This window comes from Dromiciops gliroides, chromosome 4, assembly GCF_019393635.1.
Source record: "Dromiciops gliroides isolate mDroGli1 chromosome 4, mDroGli1.pri, whole genome shotgun sequence".
Classification (NCBI taxonomy): domain Eukaryota; kingdom Metazoa; phylum Chordata; class Mammalia; order Microbiotheria; family Microbiotheriidae; genus Dromiciops; species Dromiciops gliroides.
In genome coordinates, this window is record NC_057864.1 from 154,320,286 (window position 1) to 154,344,983 (window position 24,698).

General features: G+C 40.0%; 1 protein-coding gene across 1 annotated transcript in view; it reads right to left on the reverse strand.

Moving 5' to 3' along the window:
- FCRL6 (Fc receptor like 6) overlaps positions 1–23,931 on the reverse strand; it is a 43,216-nt gene extending 19,285 nt beyond the window's left edge. The window contains 3 exon segments of the mRNA XM_043962590.1: positions 5,131–5,376; positions 6,325–6,345; positions 23,818–23,931. Of these exon segments, the coding sequence (XP_043818525.1) occupies positions 5,131–5,376; positions 6,325–6,345; positions 23,818–23,848 (298 nt within the window). The 5' untranslated portion in view covers positions 23,849–23,931.
- Positions 23,932–24,698: the final 767 nt, after the last annotated feature.

The window sequence follows — 24,698 nt, forward strand, 5'->3', positions numbered from 1 at the left end:
TTTGTGACTTTTCTCTTGCCCAGTTTTTCTCTTACCCTTAGGATAGAATCTTCTCAGTTTCTTTCACTGAATTCTAATACATTTCATGGCCCCCAGGCTTTATTCTAGATACTCTTCTCTCTATCTGTTCTCTGTTGTGGATCTTATTGGCTCCATCAGGTTACTTTGTCATTAAAGTGTAAGTCACTCCTAAATCTATGTATCCATCCCTCATCTTTCTCCTTAGCTTCAATCTTGCATAACCAACTGTCTGCTGGACATCTCCAATTGAATATCTCACAGGTACCTCAAACTCACAATCTCCAAAATGGAGTTCCTTGTCTCTTCCCAAGTTCTCCCCTCTTCCCAATTTCCCTATTTCTGTTGAGGATATTACCAGGCTTTCAATCACCCAGATTTGCAACCTGGAAGGCAACCTTGACTCTTCCTTCTCTTTTACCTTCCATTTCCAACCAGTTACCAAGTGTTTTTGATTCTCTGTTCATAATCTCTCTCAAATTCATCCTGTTCTCTCCACTCACAGTGTCTCCTAGTTCAAACACTCATCATGTCTCATCTAGACTATTGCAATTACCTACTAATTAGACTATACCTCCAGTTTCTCCTCTCTTTAATCTATAATCCAAATTGTTGTTTAGTTGTTTCAGCCATGTCTGACTCTTTGTGACACTTCATGACTCTTTGTTTTCTTGACAAAGATACTGGAGTAGTTTGCCATTGCTTTCTCCAGTTCATTTTACAGATGAGGAATGGAGGCAAAAAGGGTTAAGTGACTTGCCCAGAGTAACACAGCTAGTAGGTGTCTGTAGCAGGATTTGAACCCAGGAAGATGAATCTTCTTGACTCCAGGCTCAGTGCTTTATCCACTGTGCCACCCAGCCAACCCCTATCTTACACATAGAACTATTGAATTAATATTTCTGGAGCACAGGCCTGACCATATTATCCCCTTCTCTAAAAGTACCAGTAGCTACCTATTGCCTCTAGGATAAAAAGCAAACTCTTCTTCTTCCTCCTCCTCCTCCTCCCCTCTTCTTCTCCCTTGTTCCATACGAGGAGACATACATGTATCAAACTTACATGAAGGGAAACTTGGCCATCTTTTGCCTACATTCTCACCTAGCCTTTAATTATCGAATGGGCGACATTGCTTCAGACAAACTGAGACCTGGGGAAGACCTTAGCTTAAAAAGGCCAAGGTCTCCCACTTCATCCTGGGCCATCAACAGTCATTTTGACCTATGCCTTGCCAATGGACTCCGGTGACTCAGGAGGCTGTTCACTTGCACAGCTCTGCCTCATTTAAACCCCACTCACTCACAAGTCAAGACATCACCTGCCTGATGTCATTGGTCCTCTTCAAGAATGAAGGACAAACAGCAATTCTCACACCTAAAATATATCCTCTTCCTCTCCTTTCCTCTGGAAATCCTTAGCTCCATTCAAGACTCAGCTCAAATGACACTTTTTCCATGAGACATTTCCTAAGTTGTTAGTAGTTGTCCTTGCCAAAATAATAACTGTGTATTTCCTTGGTATATGTTTTCTATGTTCTTATCTGTGTATTCCCTATTTTTTTTTGTGGGAAAATGAGGGTTAAGTCACTTGCCCAGGGTCACACAGCTAGTAAGTGTCAAGTGTCTGAGGCCGGATTATACCCTACTTTTAAAAGCAAAATGTAAGCTCTTGGAGTGGACAGATTGTTTCATTTTTTTTTTACTTTGTGTCTCTAGCACCTAGAACAGTGCTGGGTATCTAGTAGACTCTCAATACATGCTTATTTTTCATTTTGTTTTTATGCTAGTTGAATTTAATTGAAGTGGAGGGGATTCGTATGAGATGAGGCTGAAAGGGTAGGGATGGTGCTAGATTGTGGAAGGATGTGGATGTGACAAATGGGTTTTAACTTGACTCAGGAAGCAATAGAGAGTCACTGGAGATTTCTGAGCTGAGAAAATGACATGACTACATCTAGGCAAGATACAGGTCTGGAAGTGGTGTGAAGGCTAGACTTGGGTGGGGAGGGGATTGTGTAAATGGGAGGATCCACTAGATGGTTATTGAAATAATGTGAGTGAGTGGTAGGGATGTTTTTGATTTTTCTTTTTATCTCAAGTACCTCCTATAATGCCTGGCATATAGTAAGTGCTTAATAAATGCTTGTTGGTTGACCAACTGATTAAATAAGGACTGCTATAAGGATTTTGGCAGTAGGAATAGACAAACGGTGACAGATATGAGATATTGCAGATGGAGGATTGAGGTATAAGGGAGAGGGAAGAGTTAAAGGTAGCACTGATGTTTCTTTCAAACAGAAGAAACTGGATTATGTTACTAATGAAATAGTGAAGTCAGAAGGAGGTTCTGAAGAGAAAATAATAATGTTGGCTCTGGACATGCATTTGGTATGTCAATAGAAAACCTAGGTGGAGACATCCTGTAAACTGCTGGAGACAACTCTGGAACTTGGAAAACAGGTGTAGTTTTGAGTATTGTCTGCATAGAGGTGGTAATGAAGTTGGGATAGTTAATGAGATTACTAAGGGAGAAAGAAAAGAAAGGACTAGGGATACAACTTTGGGATAGATCCACCTAAAGGGGTCAGGAAGTGAAAGAAGAGCTATTAGTATAGGCAAAGAAAGAGCAGTTTAGAGAGTTAAGAAGAGAACCAGGAGAATGTAGTATCTTAGAATCTGAGGGAGGAGGCAGTATTTAGCAGGATACTTTTAAAAATTTGTTTTTAGTGTCTTGAGAACTGATGGAAATTGAAACATTTTCTTTTCTTTCTTTTTTGGACATGGTTAATGTGGGAAATTATTTTTCATGACTACACAGATTTGAAAGATTGTTTTTGGTCTTCTCAATAGGTGAAGGAAGGGGCAGAAGGAGGAAGAGAATTTCGAAATGAAAATAAAATGAAATTGAATGAAATGTTTTTCTATCTTCCCTGACACATAGCACAATGCATTTCAAATGGTAAGTACTTCATGAATGTTATTACAACTGATAGATGCCCATTAACTGAAGAATGGCTAAGGAAATTGTGGCAAATGAATGTAATTGAATATTGTAAGAAACAACAAATGTAATGAATATAGAGAAGCATGGAAAGACTTCTGTGAACTGATGCAAAATTAAATAAGGAGAGTCAAGAAAACAATGTACACATGACTACAATGATGGAAACAGAAAGAACAACAATGACAAAATAACTGAAAATGAATGTTACAAAATTACAAAGAACAAACTTGATCCCAAAGAAAAAATATGAAGAGATCTTTCTTTACTACTTAGCAGAGGCGTTTGTGTGTGTGTGTGTGTGTGTGTATTTCAGAGTGTGTAACATTAAATATAGCCAGTTTTTTTTGATATGTTGTTTAATTTTACTGACTTATTTTTTCTTCTTCCTCTTTTTCTTTAAAATAAAACCTTGATCCTATGGGATGGCCCTCTGGGAGAGGAGATGAGAGGGATATAGGGAAAAACTTAGGGGATTTAGAAACAAAAGATATCAATAAAATTATATTTTAAAAAACTACCTCAGTAAATATTTGTTGACTATTTGAATAATTTTAATGTCATTAATCAATGTTATACCAGTTATGACATGATTTCCTGTCTCCCTCCTCTAGGGCTTTCATACTGGCCCCCTGGCATGGTACTCATCAAGAGGCTGAATTAAATTCCAAGGTGAACTTCTTTCCTCTCAGTGAAAGCTATGGGTCACATTTTGCTTTTCACTTAGTGCCCAAGGTCCAGGGGCTATAGAATATCATTTCTCTCCTTCCTACCTTGATTTCTTTCCTCCTTCCCTTCCTCCCCAACTCCCCTCATTCTTCCCTTCCTTCTCTTTTTCCCTTCTTCCTTTTCCTCCTTCCCTCCCTCTCTCCCTCCCTCCCTCTCTTCCTTCCTTCCTTCCTTCCTTCCTTCCTTCCTTCCTTCCTTCCTTCCTTCCTTCCTTCCTTCCTTCCTTCCTTCCTACTTCCCATCCATTTCTCCCTTTCTACCCCATTAGTCCCTGACCTTCTCTGCTGTAGTCTGGTACATTTCTGCCTCCTTTTTCACTAATTTTTTTTTGGGGGGGTGAGGCAATTGGGGTTAAGTGACTTGCCCAGGGTCACACAGCCAGTAAGTGTTAAGTGTCTGAAGCCAGATTTGAACTCAGGTACTCCTGAATCCAGGGCCGGTGCTTTATCCACTGTGCCACTTAGCTGCCCCTCACTATTTTTTACTTGAAAGGAACAGTATGGCTCTGTGGATAGACAGGTGCCCTTAGAGTTTGGCTGGGCTTGTACCCTGCATATGACACATGCTGGCTGTGTCATTCTGGATGAGTCACTTAACCTCTCGGTGTTCCTAGACAAGTCTAATTGTAAATGGAAGAGAAGGCATTTATCTGCATTAATAGGTGTTCTTTATTAGATTGGACAATAGTCCAATCATAGAAAAAAAATCCTCATTACCTCCTCTTCATTCCTGCCTCTGAAGACCCTCATAAGGGTAGAAAAACTAGACACATTACTATTGTTAAGGGTAAAATTCTAGCTATTCTGTCTAAAATATCTAATGAGTGGTCGCCAATAAATTACAAGCCTTAGCAAGAGTTAGGCTTTTAAGCATTTATTACGGAGAATAAGAATTTCATAAAGAGAGAAGAAAAAAGGCCTACATTCATCTATCTATTAAAGGGAGAGCACATTTCTAGCTCTGCTCTCCACCAGAGTCCAAAGGAAAGAGCGCGAGTCAGAGCACCCAGCTCTTCCTTCTTCCTCCCACTAGCAAACGTCACTTCCTGATGCCAAAGAAAAGACTCCTGGTCTTGCCCTCAAAGACCTTCGCTTCATGGGCGGAACTCTTCTACAGTAAGTCTCCAGAAGGTGGCGTCATTCCAATCATTACACTATCTAAGAACATCTCCCTCACTCTAGTCACCAGGACCTTTTCCATAGACCTCCCCAAGATTTTAGCTCTTTGAAAAACTCTAGATGCATACCAGGCTTTCGTCAGTTCCTAGAAAGTATGGGATGTAAGGGAAGGGAGGACATTCATAGTTGAGTCCTCAGTACATCCCCTTGGGATCTTTAAATGGTATAGACATAACACAGAGCAACACTATGCCCCTTTGCTCACCATAATAGAAGGAGATGGCCACAGGGTCACTGAGAGCAGAATCCTGTCTCCCACAGCTGTACTGTCCACTCTTCAAGATCACAGTGGTGTTTCCAGAGGTTTGGTGGAACTTCTTCCCCTCATTGTACCATAGGATGTCTCCAGATCCCATGAGATCCAGATGCTCACATGTCAAATGTACTTTCTCATAGGAGAAGAAAGTGTTCCATGGAGGTTGAAGAGACAGGATGGGCTTTGTGATGACATCTGAGATGTTAAAAGGAGAAAAAGATGAAGATATCAGGGAGTGTGGCTCTGGCTTCTGAAGGGAGGGGGAAAGTGAAGGCTAGGCTCCTTACTGGAAGGGAGGGAAGCTCAGGGCCCTTGGAGTGAGGACAGTGAGGCACCCTTAGTTAATAGTGAGGCTCACGGTCTCTACTGAGAGGGTGGAAGGTTCAGAGTACTCTATGAGGTGGAAACAATATTCGGATGCTGCTCAGTGATGGGAAGTGAGATTTAGGGCTCTCAGTGAAAGGAAAAGAAGACTTAGAATAATAATTTTTTTTTTGGTGAGGCAATTGGGGTTAAATGACTTGCCCAGGGTCACACAGCTAGTAAGTAAGTGTTAAGTGTCTGAGGCCGGATTTGAACTCAGGTACTCCTGATTCCAGGGCCGGTGCTCTATCCACTGCGCCACCTAGCTGCCCCTAGAATAATTCTTAGTGAGGGAAAAGTGAGGAGTGGGGAGGAGTAAAGCTCAGGGATGTCAGGAAAAGTTCCTCACTTGGAGAAAGGGAGACTTAGGACTCTCAGTCAATGGGGTGTTAGACCCAGAATTCCCAGTGAGGGTATAGGTGTATGTGGTGGGAGGGCTAGGGGGTGGAGTAAATCCCAGAGTGCTTGGTAAAGGTGAGAGAAAATTGCCTTGGACACCTCCTTCTAGGTGAGAGATACCGTTCTGCAGAGGGACCAGTATGTAAGCCAAAAAGCAGTGGGAGAGGGTCAGTCCATGTTGGCTCCTGCTCTGGGGCCAGGGGATACTAGATTAGTATAAAATTAGTGTTCTTTTCACAGTCTTTCACTCCCTGTCACAAAAAAGCTCTGGGGAATGAAGAGATTTCTCCTTAGACAGATACCTAGATTCCCAAGGGATCAGACTGGTTCACAATGTCAGAATGTAGGACTAAATGGGGAAACAAGGAAGGTAGGACTCACCGAACTTCCCAGTGAATGGAGCTGTAAGAGATCAGAGAGGTGAAGATTAGGTGGGACTCTAGGAAGGACTTCCTTATGGGGAAGAGGGGTTAAACTCTGAGTGAAGTTGTAAGAAAAGTTTTTGTTGAATGCCCACTATGGGCACTAGGTGCTAAGATACCAGGTCTCGTGGGGAGGGGAAATAAAAGGGAGAGAAGACAGTTTCTTCCGGCCCTAAAGGATATGACACTATAGCTAGAGAGTACAAGATAACACATAGGAGAGCAAAAGGATGTGTTTGATGGATTGAAGAATAAAAACCCAACTAATTACTGTACTCTGAATATGGAAATGTTTGGCATGACTACACATGTATAATGTATTGAATTGCTTGCCTACTTAAAGGGGGGTTGGGGAGGGAGGAAGGAAGAGAATTTGGAACACAAAGGTTTTAAAATGGATGTTAAAATTGTTTTTTCACATAATTGGGGGGAAAATAAAATGCTAAATAAACAAAAAAATTGGAGTCTGTATTTAGGCACTACTCTGACGGGAAAAAAAAATCACTTAATTTAAGATCAATCTAAGTGTAAGTCTTTTCTGATTTAGAGAGGTATCCTAAATGGTAAAGTATCTCTCTGCCTTCCAATATGCCTGCTGTAAGACTGCTTTAGGCAACTTTTTAAGGAATCTTAAACAACTTGGCAGCAGAAAGAATGATGGATATGGGCACCTTTCAAGGTAGTAGGTTCCTCATCAGTCAGTAAGCTAGTCAAAAACCCATTTATTAAGTTCCTATTGTGTGCCAAGCATAGTGCTAAGTGCTAAGGATACAAAGAATAGCAAAAGATAATCCCTGCCCTCAAGGAGCTGACACTCTAATAGGGGAGATAACCTGCAAATAACCATGTCCAAACAAAGATATATGGAGGATGGATTGTAGATAATCAATACGGGGAAGGTACTAGCATGAAGGGGAATCAGGAAAAGCTTCTGGTAGAATCTGTGATTTGAAGGATGCCAGGAGGTAGAGGAGAAGGAAGAGTATTTCAGGCATGGGAAGACAGCTAATAAAAATGTCCTGAGTCAGAAGATGGTGTATCCTGCTTGAATGATAGCAAGAAGTACAGTGTCATTGGGCTGAAGAGTATGTGATAAGGAGTAAAGTGTAAGACTGGAAAGGTAGCCGTGGACCAAATTCTTAAGGGCTTTGAACATCAAAGAAAGGATTTTATTTTTGATCCTGGAGGCAGTAGAGAGCCAGAGGAGTTCATGGAATAGGGAAGTGATGTAAATGAACAGTATATGGAGCACTGGCCCTGGAGTTAGGAGGATCTGAGTTCAAATCTGGCCTCAGATACTTGACACTAGCTGTGTGACCCTGGGCAAGTCACTTAACCCCGATTGCCTAAAATATCTGGGGCCATTTCTATTCATCCTGATATATATAAAATCTATATCTATCTATATATCTTGCCACTGGACCCAGATGGCTCTGGAGGAGAGTGAGGCTGGGACTTTGCACAGCCTTCCCTCACTTAAATCAAATTCACTGCAAGTCATGACATCACCTGCTGATGTCATGGTACTCTGAGAAGGAAGGACAAACAACAAGGAAGATCAGGTTGATAGCTGAGTGGAAGATGAATTGGAGTGGGGAGAGAGAATGCAGGCTGACCAACCATCAGGCTATTGAGATAGTCCTGGGGCTCACAGGTTCCCAAGGGTTCAGTGGATAAATTTCAAGGATGTTTGAACTTAGATGGGAAAAAATTTTCATCTTAATTTCAACATCATCATCATCCTTCAAATTTTAATGTATTCTGATTTATGCATTTAAAAACAGTATTCTGAGGAGTCCATTAGGTTTGCCAAAGAGTTGGGAAGGCAAGGAATATGTGGTTTTTCACCTTGGGCAGCAGAAGGCAGCAGAGAGTAACTCAAGGCAGGGGTTGGTTAATAATAGCCAATCTGTCTCCCAGAAGCAATGAAAGGATAGGATAAAAGCAAAATGTGGACTTTGGAGTGCTACCAGAAAGAGAGGAAGGTAGGGTTTGCAGCCAACAAGCCCCAGGAGTCCATCTGTGGAGAGGAATCAGCTTTGCAAAGCCAAGGAGCAGTACAGAACAGAGTATAAGTGGTTCAGCAGGCATAGTGGTCAGACACAATCCGAATGGACAGACTCCCTGTAGGAATCCCCCTGGGAGGAATAATTATGAAGATGGCTTGCATTTATAAAGCACTTTATTCTTACCGAGTATACTCTCTGATCTTCATAATCCTATCAGGTAGGTTATGCAAGTATTAGTACTCCCATCTTATTCATAAAATTTGCATTGACATACTTTATTGTTCCATCATATTCATTTCTAAAGATACCTCTTTCCCTGTCCCTACCCATAAAGCCATCCTTTATCCCCATTTTTGAGGTGAGGCCTCTACAAGGCATCTCATAGTTCCTATCACCCTTTTTTTTTTCCTCTTTCATTTTGAAAGGCAATCCTATCTAGCCTCTGATATTTTATTAGGAGCTCACACAAAACGAATTTCTAATACTTTGTGTTAAACTTACAAATTTGTGTAAGGTATAGTGGGAAAAGTGTTGGATTTGGAGTGAAAATGCCTCAAGTTTAAACCTTTGGCTCTATTACTAATTACCTGTGTAAATTTGGGTGAGTCACATCCCCTCCTTTAGGCCCAAGTTTCTTCATTTTTTATAATGTTATTTTATTTTAATTTTTTGCAGGGCAATGAGGGTTAAGTGACTTGCCCAGGGTCACACAGCTAGTTTGTATCAAGTGTCTGAGGCCGAATTTGAACTCAGGTCCTCTTGAATCCAGGGCTGGTGCTTTATCTACTGTACCACCTAACCGCCCCCAAGTCTCTTCATTTTTAAAATGAAGGATTTGGACTAACAGAGATGTAAAATTCTTCCCAACTCTAAAAACCTCTGTAACAGAGGCCACCCATGAAGCATGTATGGGGATAGGCCTTGGGCCAAGCCCCTTCTGGCAAGTCCCTTAATAAAAAGGGTTGGTCCCTACATTGGTGCCTAGGCATTCTTCTACCCCAAAACAGGGGTGGGTTGGGCAAAGAAGAGGATTGGGTAGGAAGAGCCTCTCACCCACTTAACTTTAAAAGGAGAAACAACTTTCACTCCTGCTTTCTTCTGAAAATGTGGCATGGGATACCAATAGTTCTTCTTTGGACTTCCCATTGTAGGAAGTCTCTCCCTCTGCCCTGGTAGCTATTGTGGGGGAAAAAGAGGAACCATAATTATTTTGCATAATTTGATAGACTAACAATGTAGAAATTCCCTAACCACCTGGTGGCCTATTATTAGAAAGTCTCTAATCTCTACTCAAGGACACAGTAAAGCAGATGGTCTCATCTATGCTTGTAACAACCACTTGCTGTCCTTAGATAAGAGACCCAGAAATTTTGTCTAAAAGGATTGTTTTCACAATTATAAAAGTGTTTAGTTTCTTTCCCTTGTCTTCTGACCTTGGACAGGGAATATTTTCTTGTTTTGATAATAAATCCTGCCACTTGCATTTCAAGTATTCCCCTTTTGTCCCTTGACTGACTTCCTTGGCTCTTTTTCTATATTTTACTCTCCTGTCAAATAGTTTACTTCATCCTAAATTGCTACAGGGGCCAGCTAAGTGGTGGAGGGGATAGAGTGCTAGGCCTGGAGTCAGGAAGACTCATCTTCCTGAGTTCAAATACAGACTCAGATACCTACTAGCTGTGTGATCCTGGGTAAGTAACTTAACCTTTTTTGTCTCAGTTTCCTCACCTGTAAAATGGGCTGGAGAAGGAAATGGCAAACCATTATAGTTGTTGTTTGCCCTTTGTTTTTTTCAAGAGGAACAATGATGTCTCAGAGTGATAACTGTACGAGTTAGATTTAAGTGAGGCAGAGTTGTGCCAAGAAAACCCTAAATGGTCTGGGAGCCAAGATGTAGGAGTAAGTGGTAAATTGCCATAAATCTCCCATATTCACTTATAAACAACCATAAAATAGCACCACAAACAAATCCTAGAACAGCCAAACCAGCAAAAAGATGGGATGAAACAATTTTTGATCCAAAGAAACATGAAAGATCTACAGGAAAGGTCTGTCTCACTTGGGTAAAAGGGGAATGAAGTTCAGGACAGCAAATGTCCCAGCAAGCCAACAGCAAGTCCCACCTTAGCAAACTAATGGAACGTCCTTTGCCCAAGTGAGGTAGAGCAGGCAAATGCCAAGACCAGGACCCCTTATGTGCCTCAGCATAGCCAGGGGAATAGACAGACTCCAGTTCCAAGAATCGCCACATACTTTAGCCCCAGGTAAATAAGTAGATGCCAACCCTATGGGTAGATAAGCAAACTGGCAGCAGGCAGTGGACAGACCACCGCATGCTTTAGGGTAGCCCCATGGAAATGCAGAAATACCCCCACAGGCCTCAGTACATGACAGGCACCAGCACTAAGTCCCAGGCTCAGCACCAGGTAAGCTGCCAGACACCTATAGCCTCCAACAGTGCCAGCTATCCCCCACCCCCACTGCACTAGACACAAGGGCTTCAGGGCAACATCAGTGTATCACCAAGTAAACAGCCAGGGTATAGAGCCCCTGGTAAAAGTAGCTTGAGACAGTGCTTCTTCCATCCCAGGAGCAGAGATCAAATTTAAAAGAAAGCAAAAAGGACAAGAAAAGATAAGCATAAAAAACAAAAGAAGAGTCTGACCATAGAAAGTTATTATGGAGACAGGGAAGATCAAGACGCAAACTCAAAAGAGCACAACAATGTCAAAACATCTATGGGCAAAACCCCAAAGAAAAATGGGAAGTGGTCTCAAGCCCAGAAAGAACTCATGGAAGAAGTCAAAAAGAAGCTTAACAATCATATAAGAAAGAAGAAAAATTGGGAAAAGAAATGAGAGTAAGGCAAGAAAATTATTAAAAAGAGTCAATAGCTTGGAAAAAGAAAACAACTGCTTAAAAAGTAGAATTGGCCAAATGGAAAAGGGAGTATATAAGCTAACTGAGGAAAACAATTCCTTAAAAGTTAGAATTCAGAAAGTGGAAACTAATGACTCTTTGAAACATAAAGAATCAGTCAAACAATTCAAGATAATGAAAAAATAGAACAAAGTATAAAATATAAAAAAATAAAATTGGAAAAACAACTGACCTGGAAAATAGATCTAGGAGAGACAATGTCAGAATCATTGGAACACCTGAAAGCCATAAACAAAAAGAGAACCTGGACAGCACCTTCAAGAAATTATCCAGGAAAACTGCCCTGACATCCTGGAGCCAGAGGGCAAAATAGGCATTGAAAGAATCCACCAATCATCTCAGGAAAGAGATCCCAAAATGAAAACTCCAAGGAACATTACAGCCAAATTATGGAACCATCAGGTCAAGGAAAATTGATTGCAAGTAAATTACTGCAAATGGTCAGAAAGAAACAAGTCAAATATCTCTGAGCCACAATCAGGTTTTAGCAGCTGTATCATTAAAGAATTGGAGGTCATGGAACGTGATATTCTGGAAGGCAAAGGAATTAGGAATACAACCAAGAATTACCTACCTGGAAACATTAATCATAAAACTTCAAGAAAAAAATGGTAATTCAATGAAATAGAAGGATTTTAAGCTTTCATAAGGAGAAGACCAGAACTGAACAAAAATTTTGATCTCCAATATCAAGACCCTAGAAAGGCAAAAAAAGGGAAAAAGGGAAAAGAAAACATAAGGGATTCAATGGAGCTAAACTGTTTACATCCCTACATGGGAAGATGATACTTGTAATTCTTAAAAATTGTACCACTAATAGCATAACTAGAAGTAATATACATAGACAGGTACTGATATAAGGTGAATTGTAAGGAATGACATAAAAATAATTAAGGGATGGAAAGATGAGCACACTGGGTGCAGAAGAAAAGGAGAGATAGGATGGGGTAAATGATTTCACGTGAAGAGGCATGAAAAAAACTTATAGTGGAAAGATGTGAGGGTGGGCAATGGGCATTTCTTTTTTTTTTTTTTTTAAAGCATCAATAAGATAATGTTTTTTTTTGTTTGTTTGGTTTTTTTTTTGAGATATTTTATTTTTTCCGTTACATGTAAAGATAGTTCTCAACTTTTGTTTATACATGCTTTACAATTTCAGATTTTTCTCCCTCCCTCCCTCCCCTCCCTCCCCCCTCCCCTAGACAGCAGGTAATCTGATATAGGTTATATCTATATATATCTATACATATACATATAGATATATATATACACACACATATATATATACACATAATAACATTAATCCTATTTCTGCATTAATCCTGTTACAAGAGAAAGAATCAGAGCAGTGATGAAAAACCTCAAAATAGAAAAAAAAACAACAGCACCCAAAACAAAAGAAATAATATGGTTCAATCAGCATCTATACTCCACAGTTCTTTCTTTCTTTTTTTTTCTTGGATTTGGAGATCCTCTTCTATCATGAGTTCCCTGGAACTCTTCTGTACCATTGCATTGGTGAGAAGAATATAGTCCATCACAGTAGGTCAACACTCAATGTTGATGATACTGTGTACAATGTTCTTCTGGTTCTGCTCATCTCACTCATCATCAGCTCACGTAAGACCCTCCAGGTTTCTCTGAACTCTTCCTGCTCATCATTTCTTACAGCACAATAGTATTCGGCAATGGGCATTTCTTGAACCTTACTCTCATCAGTATTGGTTCAAAGAAGGAATAATCTATACAATCAGTTGAATATATTTTTAATTTCTTCTTCTTCTTCTTTTTTTTTTTGCTGGGCAATGAGGGTTAAGTGACTGGCCCAGGGTCACATAGCTAGTAAGTGTCAAGTGTCTGAGACTGGATTTGAACTCAGATCCTCCTGAATCCAAGGCCACTGCTTTATCCACTGCATCACCTAGTTGCCCCCCAATCGGTTGAATATAGAAATCTCTCTTACCTTACAGGAAAGTAGGAGGGGAGGAGGTGGGGGGGACTAACAGAAGAAAGGGCAGACTTGGGGAGGTGGTAGACAGAAGTGAAACACTGTTGAAGAGGGAAAGGGTGAAAGGAGAGACAGTACACACAGGAGGGAAAATAGGATGGGGGGGAATACAGAGTTAATTATCATAACTGTGAATGGGATGAACTCTCCCATAAAATAGAAACAGATAGCACAGTGGGTCAAAACCCAGAATCCTACAACATGCTGTTTACAAGAAACACACTTGAAGTATAGAGACACACACAAAATAAAGGTAAGGGACTGAAGCAGAATCTATTATGCTTCAGCTGAAAAAAAAAAGCAGGAATAGAAATCCTGATCTCAAAGTGAAAGCAAAAATAAATCTAATTAAAACAGATAAGGAAGGAAACTACCATAGACAATGAAGATGTAATATAAATACTAAACATATATGCACAAAGTGGTATAGAATCCAAATTCTTAAAGGAAAAGTTAAGGTTTATGACCAAACAAGAGATAGAGAGCATCACAAAATGCAAAATAGATAATTTTGATTATATGAAATTAAAAGGCTTTTGCACAAACAAAACCAACGCAACCAAGATTAGAAGGAAAGCAGAAAGCTAGGAAACAATCTTTACAGCAAGTGGCTCTGATAAAGGCTTTATTTCTCAAATATATAGAAAACTGAGTCAAATTTATAAGCATACAAGCCATTCCCCAATTGATATATGGTCAAAGGATATGAACAGGCAGTTTTTGCATGAAGAAATCAAAGCTATCTATAGGCATATGAAGAAGTGTTCTAAATCTCTTTTTTGTTTGTTTTTTGTTTTTTAATAGAATTTTATTTTCCAAAATATAGGTAAAAACAAATTTTAACATCAATTTAAAAAAACTTTGTGTTCCAACTTCTCTTTCACCCTCCATTCCCACCTCCCACCCACAAGAACTCAAACAATTCAAAATAAGTTATACATGAGTAGTCATGGAAAAATTCCCATATTAGCTAGTTGTGAGAGAAAACAATAAAAAAAAACAAAAAAAATCCAAACTTCCGATTAAGGAATTGTCAAAGAGGAAAAGAAAATTAAAAAAAAATGTGTTTCCATCTGTTTTCAGATACTATCAGTTATTTCTCTGCAGCTAGGCTGCAATCTTCATAAGTCCTTCAGGGTTATATTGGTTCATTGCCTTGCTGAAAATTACCACATGCTTCCCAGCAGATCATCCCCCACTATTGCTGTTATTTTGTATACAGTACATTTCACTCTGTTTAAGTTCATGTAGGTCTTTCCAGGTTTTCCTGATAGTATCCTGTTCATCATAACCTGTATATAGTACCTTAAGCTTGATGGAGAATTTTCTTCATAAAAGCCCAGCAAAGTAGGCACCATAACTATTTCCCTCCATCCCACTCCCTTCCCATGACATATACTCTATCTTCTTTTTACCTATTCCTCCTCAAAAGTGTTTTACTTCTGACTATCTTCTCCCCTGTTCTGCACTCCATTTTTTAACCCTTCCTTCCTTATCCTTCTCCCCTCCTACTTTCTTGAAGGGTTAAATAGATTACTCCTCCCAATTGGGTATGAATGCTATTCCCTCCATGAGTCCACTCTGATGAGATCAAGGTCCCTGAGCTAATTCTGTGTTGTAAATTTTTCTTCCTCCCTCCCTCCTCAACCTTCTCTATGAGAACAAGCAATTCAATACATCATACTTGTGCAGTAATGCAGAACATCTTCATCTTCCTTGAAAGTGTTTTACTTTTTACTGCTCTCTCCCCCAATCTGCCCTTCCCTCTTTCCCTATCTCCCTCCCCTCCCTCAGGGCAAAAATATATTACTATACCTACTTGAATATGTATGTTAGTCCTTCTTTGAGCCAATTCTGATGATATTAAGGTTCACTCACTCCCCAATTCCTTCCCCCTCTTCTCCTCCCCCTCCATAAGCTTTATTCTTGTTTCCTTCATGTGAACTACCTCTCCCCAGACCATCTCTCCCCTTCTTCCTCCCCCAGTCTATTTCTCCTACACTTCAATCCTATTTTAATGATGTCATCATGGGTTAGTTAGGTGGCACAGTGGACAAAGCACCAGCCCTGGACCCAGGAGGCCCCAAGCCCAAATCTGGCCCCAGACATAATACACACCACCCTGTCTGCCCCACAAAGAACAAAACATAAATGCTTTACAGATAGCATCCCTTCATATTCAGTTCAGACCTGCATCTTCTGTGAGTTTCTTACTGAGATAGTTCTTATGATTTCAAAGTATTATCTTCCCATGTAGGAATGTATACAGTTTGATCTTTTAATATCCCTCATGAAGTCTTTTTCCTGTTTATTTTTTTATGCTTCTCCAGGGTCTTGTATTTGAAAGTCAAATTTTCTATTCAGTTCAGGTCTTTTCATCACAAATGCCTGAAAGTCCTCCTTTTCATTGAAATCCCATTTTTTCCTCTGAAACCTTATATTCAGTTTTGCTGGGCATGTGATTTTTGGCTGTAGTCCCAGTTCCTTTGCCCTCTGGAATATCATATTCCATGCCCTTCAGTCCTTTAATGTAGAAGCTGCTAGATCTTGCTTTAGCCTTATTGGAGCTCCACAGTATTTGAATTCCTTTTTTCTAGCTGCTTGCAATATTTCTTCTTGACCTGGGAGTTCTGGAATTTAGCTATAATATTCCTGGAGGTTTTCCTTTTGGGATCTCTTTCAGGAGGTGATCAGTGGATTCTTTCAATTTCTATTTTAGCTTCTGTTTCTAAAATATCAGGGCAATTTTCCCTCACAATCTCTTGGAGGATGGTGTCTAAGCTTTTGTTTTGGTCATGGTTTTCAGGTAGTCCAATGATTTTCAAATTATCTCTCCTAGATTTATTTTCCAGGTCAGCTATTTTTCCAAGGAGATATTTAACATTGCCCTCTATTTTTTCATTCATTTGGATTTGATTTATTGTGCCTTGGCTTCTCATAAGGTCACTAGCTTCCATTTGTTCAATCCTAATTCTTAGGCAGTTATTTTCATCAGACAGTTTTTTTAAAATTTTTTTTTTGGCTGGGCAATGGGGGTTAAGTGACTTGCCCAGGGTCACACAGCTAGTAAGTCAAGTGTCTGAGGCCGGATTTGAACTCAGGTACTCCTGAATCCAAGGCCGGTTCTTTATCCACTGCGCCACCTAGTCGCCCCCAGACAGTTTTTTAATATCCTTTTCTATTTGGCTTTTCAAACTGTTGACTTTTTTCTCATGACTCTCCTGCATTGCTCTCATTTCTCTTTCCATTCTTTCTTCCCTTTCTCTACATCTTCTTTCTATTTCCCCTACCTTCTCTTCAAAGTCCCTTTTGAGGGCTTCCATGGCCCGAGACCAGTTCATATTTTTCTTGGAAGCTTTGGATGTTGGAGCTTTGACCCTGTTATTATCTTCTTCTTCTGAGGTTGTATTGTGGTTTACCTTACCCCTAAAGAAGTTTTTGATGGTCTTCTGCTTTTTCTGCCTACTCATCCTGGCTTACTATTTCTTGGCTTTTAACTCCTTCTTAAAATGTGACACTGCTTCCAGGACACACTGTTTGAACTACAGCATGGCCCAGGGGATGATTGAGCTTCCTAAATCTCTTTGAATTAGAGAAATGCAAATTAAAACAACTCTGAGGTACCACCTCACACCTATCAGATTGGCTAATATGACAAAAAAGGGAAATGATAAATGTTGAGAGGATGTGGGAAAACTGGGACACTAATGCACTATTGGTGGAATTGTGAACTGATCCAACCACTTTGGAGAACAATTTGGAACTATACCCAAAGGACAACCAAACTGTACATACCCTTTGATCCAGCAATACCACTACTAGGTCTGTATCCCAAAGACATCAAAAAACAGGGATGAAGGGAAGGACTATGAATCTGATATTGGATCTTAAAGTCCTACCTGTCTCTTTTGCTTTGTTTCTTTCCTTGAACATAGGTGAGTGAAGAGCTATCTTGAGATGGATAGTAGGTTGCCTTAGGAGCAATGAGTTTGAGCATTTGAGAATTCCTGGTTTCCAGTGCTGGCTGCCTGGAAGTAGGTCACTTATTTAAAAGCTTCTTGAAGGAGATGACTAACTCAAGGAGCATAAGCCTAAACCATGCCCTGACTTGCCAGATATGGATCTTGAGGGAACTACTGGGAAGAACCAAGATAAATTGATATACCTATTTAGGAATTCTATGAAATGTTTTATGTTTTAAATATTAATTTCCCAAGAGAGTACCACAGGGATGTTAGTTGTTATATTGTGCTTTATGTATTTGTCAATACATAGTTATGAGCCTTCAGTTTTCAATATTACTTGTGTGGCAGAAGAAATGAATAATTTTCTTATGTCTGATCTACTTTGTATATCAAATAAGGTAATGTTTTAAAAGCACTCAAGGCAGTACTGGAGGGTACAGTGAATAGAATGTGGGGCCTGGAGTCAGGAAGACTTGAAATCAAATATAGCCTCAGATGTTACTGGCTGTGTGACCTTTGGCAAGTCACTTAATTTTAGTTTCCTTACCTGTAAAATGGGGATAAAGAAGAGTTGTTGTGAGGATCAAATGAGATAATATCTATAAGAGTGCTCAGCATATTGCCTGGCACATGGTAGACACTTAATAAATACTTATTCTTATTCTCTTGCCTTATATTGAATACCTTTCTAGAAGAGACTCTGTTTATTTACCCTTTTAGGGTAGACCCTAGACATGAACCAAATCTAAACTTCAAGAGATTTTCCAGGGCTCTTGGGTAAGAATGTAATGATCCAGAGAGTGTGAGGTGAGCCTGATTTCTCTCTTTTAGAACCTTATTCTTCATGAACCCAGAGCTGGGAGTCCCTTAGTAAGGGAAGGTACTCCACCCTCTGGTTCACAGAGTCATAGTCACAGAAAAGATAAACGTCATGGGATAACTGATTTAGAGCTGGAAGTACCTTGAGCTTAACTCAAATCCCCCCTTCAATATGAGGCCTTTCCTGTTCTCCCCCAGTTTCTGATAAATCCCTCTTGAAATTACCCTGCATTTATTTTATATATCCTCATGTATGGACACATGCATATTGTCTTCTTTGATAGATGAAAGCTCCTTGAGGGCAGGGACTCTAAAATCTGTCTTTGTTAGCCCTAGTACCTAATATAGTGCCTTAACCATGGTAGGTGCTTAATCAATACTTATTGAATGACTGATCTTGAAATGATACCATTCAACTCATTCCCAAACAAAAAAATCTCCTTAAAACATCCTGTCATTTAGTCTCTTCATAAATATTTCAAGGAAGGGGAGAGCAACTATATATTCATATTGAAGCAATATAGCAGAATGGAAAAAACAATGGGCATGAAATCAGCAGAACACTTTCAAAAGGCCAATGATGAAGTTTCACATGATGTCCTCATAAACACGATGGAGCAATGTGGGCTGGGTCTTATGTAGAGATGGATTTGTAACTGATTGAACAGTTCTACTAAAAGAGTATTAATTTATCCTATCCTTAGCCTTGTCTTCTTCAATGTTAAATATTGTTATAGATAACTGACCATTACTTGTGTAGGATATAAAACTGGGAGTGATAGCTAATACTTTGTATGACCAAGCTGAGAGTCAAGAAGATTATAGAATTTAGAGCCAAAAGGGACATTAAACAGAGGAAGGGAATAGGCATTTATATAGTACCTTTGTTCCAGACACCATGCTACAAGATTTTTACAAATATTATCTCATTTAATCCCTACAATACCAAGGTAGGTGCTATTATTATCTCCATTTTATAGTTAAGGAAGCTGAGATAGGGATTAACTGACTTGGCCAGGGTCCCATAGCTAGTAGGTATTATGAACTATATGAACTCAGGTCTTTCTGACTACAAGCCCAGGACTCTAGCCACAGAATCACCAGCTGCCTCATGAGTCATTTATTTCAACTCCTTCATCTTAGGCTGCACTAAGAAGTGTTTAGTGTTCAAATTTTAGGGAGTTATAACCTAGCCCACTTCTTTTTTTTTTTTTTTGCGGGGCAATGGGGGTTAAGTGACTTGCCCAGGGTCACACAGTTAGTAAGTATCAAGTGTCTAAAGCCGGATTTGAACTCAGGAACTCCTGAATCCAGGGCCAGTGTTTTATCCACTGTGCCACCTGGCCGCCCCCTCACTTCTAATATACCTATTAGCTGTGATCATAGGTCAGTCACTAAATCTTCCTAGTGCCCAGTTTCTTAAGTTGCTAAATGGTACCTGTAGTATCTTTCTAATAGAGTGGTTGCAAGATTTGTGAGAAATAATGTGCAATGTTCTTTTCAAACCTTAAAGTAACATATAGGGCAACCCAAAAGTCTTAGTGCAGCTTTAAGCAAGAATTCTGGGAGAGTATTTCAGATATTGGTTAGATCCTTCCTCTTTACTAGAAAACATCATTATTCCCACCACTACAGGCTCACAATGGACAGGAAGCCATGAAGTAGGAGAAAGGAAATGAGATCTGTACTTTGGCACCCACAACTTATTTTGTCCCCTTTCTGTCTTTGCCCTTTGAAGGAGTCTTCCTGTTTGCCATGCTAGACAAAAGGAGGTATAGCCATAGTATTTGGACTAACACTGTAGGTGTGGCCCTCTACAGATACTTCATCTGCCAGGCTCAAACCCTGCCTAAGGCTAGCCCATGGAAATGACCCAAAGTGATCTGTAGGCCAGAGACACCAGCAACTAACTGAAACAGAGTAGGGAGAGTGGCAGGTACTGTGATTCCTTTCTTATTGATGAGAAAAAGAGAAAACTGATCTCTCTCCCTATACTTCCTCTGTTTTCCCTTGCTTAGAGTTAAAGACCTGACCCTGAGGTGGAGTCCCAGATATGCAAGTCCCACCTTTGATTTTTCCTCCACAGCTTGAGTGGCATTGGAAGGATTTGGGATAATCCCTGAAAAAGCTAGGAGGGCAAGGAGGAGGAGGTTTGGGGGTATGGCTGGTGTCAGAGCTCCCATGTAGAAGTGCTGAACTATTTTCCCTGGCATTTTTATTATGTTAAATAATCATGTAGCCACAGTGATTGATACATTTTCTGATTGCCAGTGCCTTGTGGATTTGGGAGGCAGGAGACATTTGCCCACCCAGAGAAAGGAAAGTTCAGATGTGGTATTGAGGATTGGCTCTAAACTGTATGCTTTCATATGAATAATATCCAATTATTCACTAATCTAAATTCAGAACCAGGCCAGTTTGAATTTTAAACTTGCCTAAGCAAAGCTCTGAGTGCACACTAGAGTCCCTGACAAGACCACTCAGCTGGCGGGCTTTAGTATAGTGCCACCTAGTGAACATCACAGATATTATATTCCCTCTGGATAACTCATGTAGTGACATGCTACCTTTCTGTAGGTTTAAAGAATGTAGTCAATGAATGCATTTCTGCTGCAGGACAACAGAACTCTAGCTGTTGCCAAGTTTTTCATAACATCTGGTCTCTTTAGCTCTATACACCTGTTAACAATGTATATAAGGATGTGTTTGCCATTTAGGATTATTGTTAACTTCAACAACTACAATATTGTAACTATTTTTCTTGGAACATAAATGAACTGAAATTGCTTGCTGGAAAATGTATACATGTATATGTAGTTACATTGATACACTGAGACCTTTTTCCTCCTTAACATTGGGAATCCTTGTTAAGTTTTTCCTTCCCCACTCAAATGACTTATCTAGGTTAGCATTCATATGTAGAATTCAAGGGGAAAGCTTAAATTCCTTAAAACCAAGACTAAATTATACTTTCTGAAGGAATAAGACTCTAGGTCATTCCCATTGGCTGTGGTAAAACAAGTTAGGGATCACACATATACACAACTCCTTAGGATAATTGTGTTTGTTTTCAGCCTATCTATGCAATTTCACTATGTTGACTTATATCCCAGAACTGTGGAGAAGATCTCTTCCTGTTTTCAAAACTTAAGTAATGTTTGTTTCAGCATAAGTGAAGTAGAACTTTTTTTTTTAGTATTTTCTTTAGATAAAAGATTCTCTTAGCCTAACCAGAAATAAACCCTCTCTCACCATCCCATCTCATTCAACCAATCAGAGGTCTAAAGTCCTCAGAAGAAGAAAATTAAATCATCTGGAATGTGTATATGAGATGGAACCTTAAAAAATAAAAAGGAAAGCTACCTTTTCTCTCCCTGACACCCCCTTCCTCACCAGTCATCTTTGGTATTAACACCTGGAAAAAGTTTCTCCCTTTGGTTCTAGCCCTGACTTGCTTTTGGACTGCTATCATTTCCCTCCAGTTATATCTCATCTAGAAATCCTCCTTGGGATGCCTAAGGGCACCCCTATTTCCCTCCTTCCCAATAGCCATTTGTCCTTTTCCTTTGCCTATATTTTTTTCTCCCCCACTGGTGGTGATCTTGGATAGGTTGTAGAGAGCCAGTTCAAGACACCAATCTGAAGAACACTTAGTCTTTTTTGTACCTGTTTTAAGACCTCTAGAGGGTTTATTCAATAAACTTCTCTCTTGAATTGCTAAATTTTACTTATGCCTGTGGTCTGTTTCTTTCTTGAGTGTGGTGGTCAGTTCATCACAAAATCACTCATTTAAAGGGCAATTCTGCTAATAATGTGAATAAGATGATCTGATCAAGCCTTCTTTTCAATGATTTTCTTTTCAAGAGTACCCAACCCCAGATCATTTTGAAAAAGGAGTAGGGCTCAAAAACAAATACCCCAAAGGGTAACCTGGGGAAGCAACTGAGTGCACACACCTGTCCTATAAGTATCATATAGTAGTCCTTAAATTTCAGAAGAGATGCAAAATCAAAAAAGAAATAGGTTCAGTTGTTCCTGTAGAGGACACAACCAGGACCTGTGTATAGAAATTACAGGGGGTAGGGAGCAACTCTCAGATCAATTTAAGGACTAAATTTCTGGGCAAAGATGCCTGCCCTGTCATATGGCTAACTACATTTCTTCTCTATCCCAGTAAATGACAATGAGGCAGCTTGTGCAAATGATTCCCTTTTAGCTGGTGTTGAACCCCTAATGGAGTCGATAGAGAGAGCAGGACCTGGAGTCAGGAAGACCTAGTTCAATTCCTTCCTCAGACTAGCTGTGGGGCCCTGGGCAAGTCTCTGAACTTTTCTGTGCCTCAGTATTCTCATTGGCAGACTGAGGGGGCTGGAATGGATGGACTTGGAAGTCTCTTCTAGCTCCAAACATACGGCGGCCCTTCATCACTAAGGCAAATGTTTAAACTAGTCCTCCCATGAGCACACTCAACACTCTTGCTTCCTTTGGACTGTTCTAGTTTTGTGATTGACTACTTTTTTTCCTTTCAAGGCTTTTCCTGATGTATATTTTAACATGATTTACTTGGGGTGAAAATGTTGGAGGAGGAAGCAAGGAAGAAGCAAGGTTTAGGATTTAACATGCCTTGACTCTGTTCGAACTTCCCATCTTCTCCCCTACCACCGGGTACCTTACACTATTAAAGTCTAAGACTGCCCCGACTGCTAGTGGCTCCCCTCCCATTGTATATAACTACTAAATATCTATTTGCATTTACTGTCTTTGTATTTGTACTGAATAGAATTATATATGAATGCATGTATAGATAGGTTTGTATGTGCACACCTACTTTCTCCATTAGCACATAAACTTGTGACTGGGGATTGTTTCAGTCATTCTCCTTGAATCCCCAGCTGAGCACAGGGCCTGGCATGTAGGAGGCACTTAATAAAGACTTGATTGTTGGCTGGCTACTAGTATGTTTTGCACATAGTAGGTGTTTAACAAATGTTTGTTGAATTATTTGCTGGGTTGAATAGGTAGGGTAGGGATGCAATAGGGACAGAGAGTGATATTCTGAAGCTCAAGTTTCTAAGGAAAATAAGTTCCAAGAGTTCAACCAATCAGCCTACAAAGTGGTCAATTCAACAAACATTTTATGGACCCTCACTATGTGTAAAATGCTGTGCTAATAGATGTTTGAGGGGAGCACAAAGATACTCTGCTCTCCTTCTGTTTGCTCCCAGAGACAGTGGGAACAACACGTAGAAGTTGTAGAAGCAAATTTGGCTATGTATAAAGAAAAAGGTCAGACAACATTGAAAATATTGTTTTCAGCTCTGGGTTATACATTTTTTAGGGAAATCAATGGAGGGGAACCGTTTTTGTTTCTCCAACAGAACTGACTGAAAGTAGAACAGACTGCCTTAGGAGGGTGTGGGGATCCTAGATTTTTTTCAAGCAAAGGCAGTGGGGGATAGTATTGCAAGAATTCTCATTTTGGAATGGCTTGGACCAGGTGGTTTCTGAGGTCCTTTCAACTCTGAAGTTCTTGGATTCTCTGATTTTCTGATCACCCTGTCAAGTAACCAGATTTGGAGGGGTTGGGAAAATGAACCTATGCCCACTTTCCTTACTCTTTCCCCATGAGTAGATCCTGTTGAATGAGAAAACCTGAGCTCCCAGGTTTCTTATTCTGGAATTTCTATGAAGCTCCTCTGAGGCTTACTTACCCAAGAGCAGCAGAACCACCTTCAGCAGCATAGGGCCGAGGAGGAAAGGGGTAGGCACAAATTCCTCAGTAGAAGGTAGGTCAAACTGGAAGCAAAACACATCTGTGTTTGTTGCAGTTGTGATCTGGTTATGTGGGTTCCTAGGGCATTGGGCTGGAGTAACTATAGAGGAAATAGAATCCTCTAATCTCAGATAATTGTTTCCTTTCACTGTGAGGAAGTAGCTACAGCACTGAGTTTTCTTTAGCACCTTCTTCTCTGTATGTCCATTTGCTGTAGTTGAAATGAGTATGCGGTGGAAAGGAAGAGTATAGAGTATGACTAATGAGATCATGTCACTCATTGGAACCTCAAAAACTCAGATTTGTGGTCTTTGGAGACTAAAGGAATGGTAAACAGACAAAATAATGATGATGATAACTAGCATTTATATAATGCCTTAAAGTTTACAAAGCACTTTAAAAATATCTCATTTTATACTCATAACAGTCCTGGAAGGTAGGTGGTATTATTATAAAGAAACTGAAGCAGACAGGTTAAATGACTTGCCAAGAGTCATATAGCTTGTAAGTGCTTAAGGCTAGATTTGAATCTAGAACCTTCTGTTTCTAGGAGCAGTGCTCTTACCCATGGTGTAACCTGGTTAGAACAGCCAAAGGGACAGACATGTAAGTGTTGTGATCTACCTTTAAAATCATCCTAATCTAAGCTTATTGTAATGGAACAAACTGACCACAAATGAGATTATGGGTTTCCAGAAAATGAAAGTCTGGAAAAGGACCAGGTGGCTGGCACTGTTATTTTATGCTTCAAGGTCTCCCTGTCTGTCCTGGATTCAACCTGAGTCTGCCCTGGTATTGCTGACATTGCATGAGTCTACC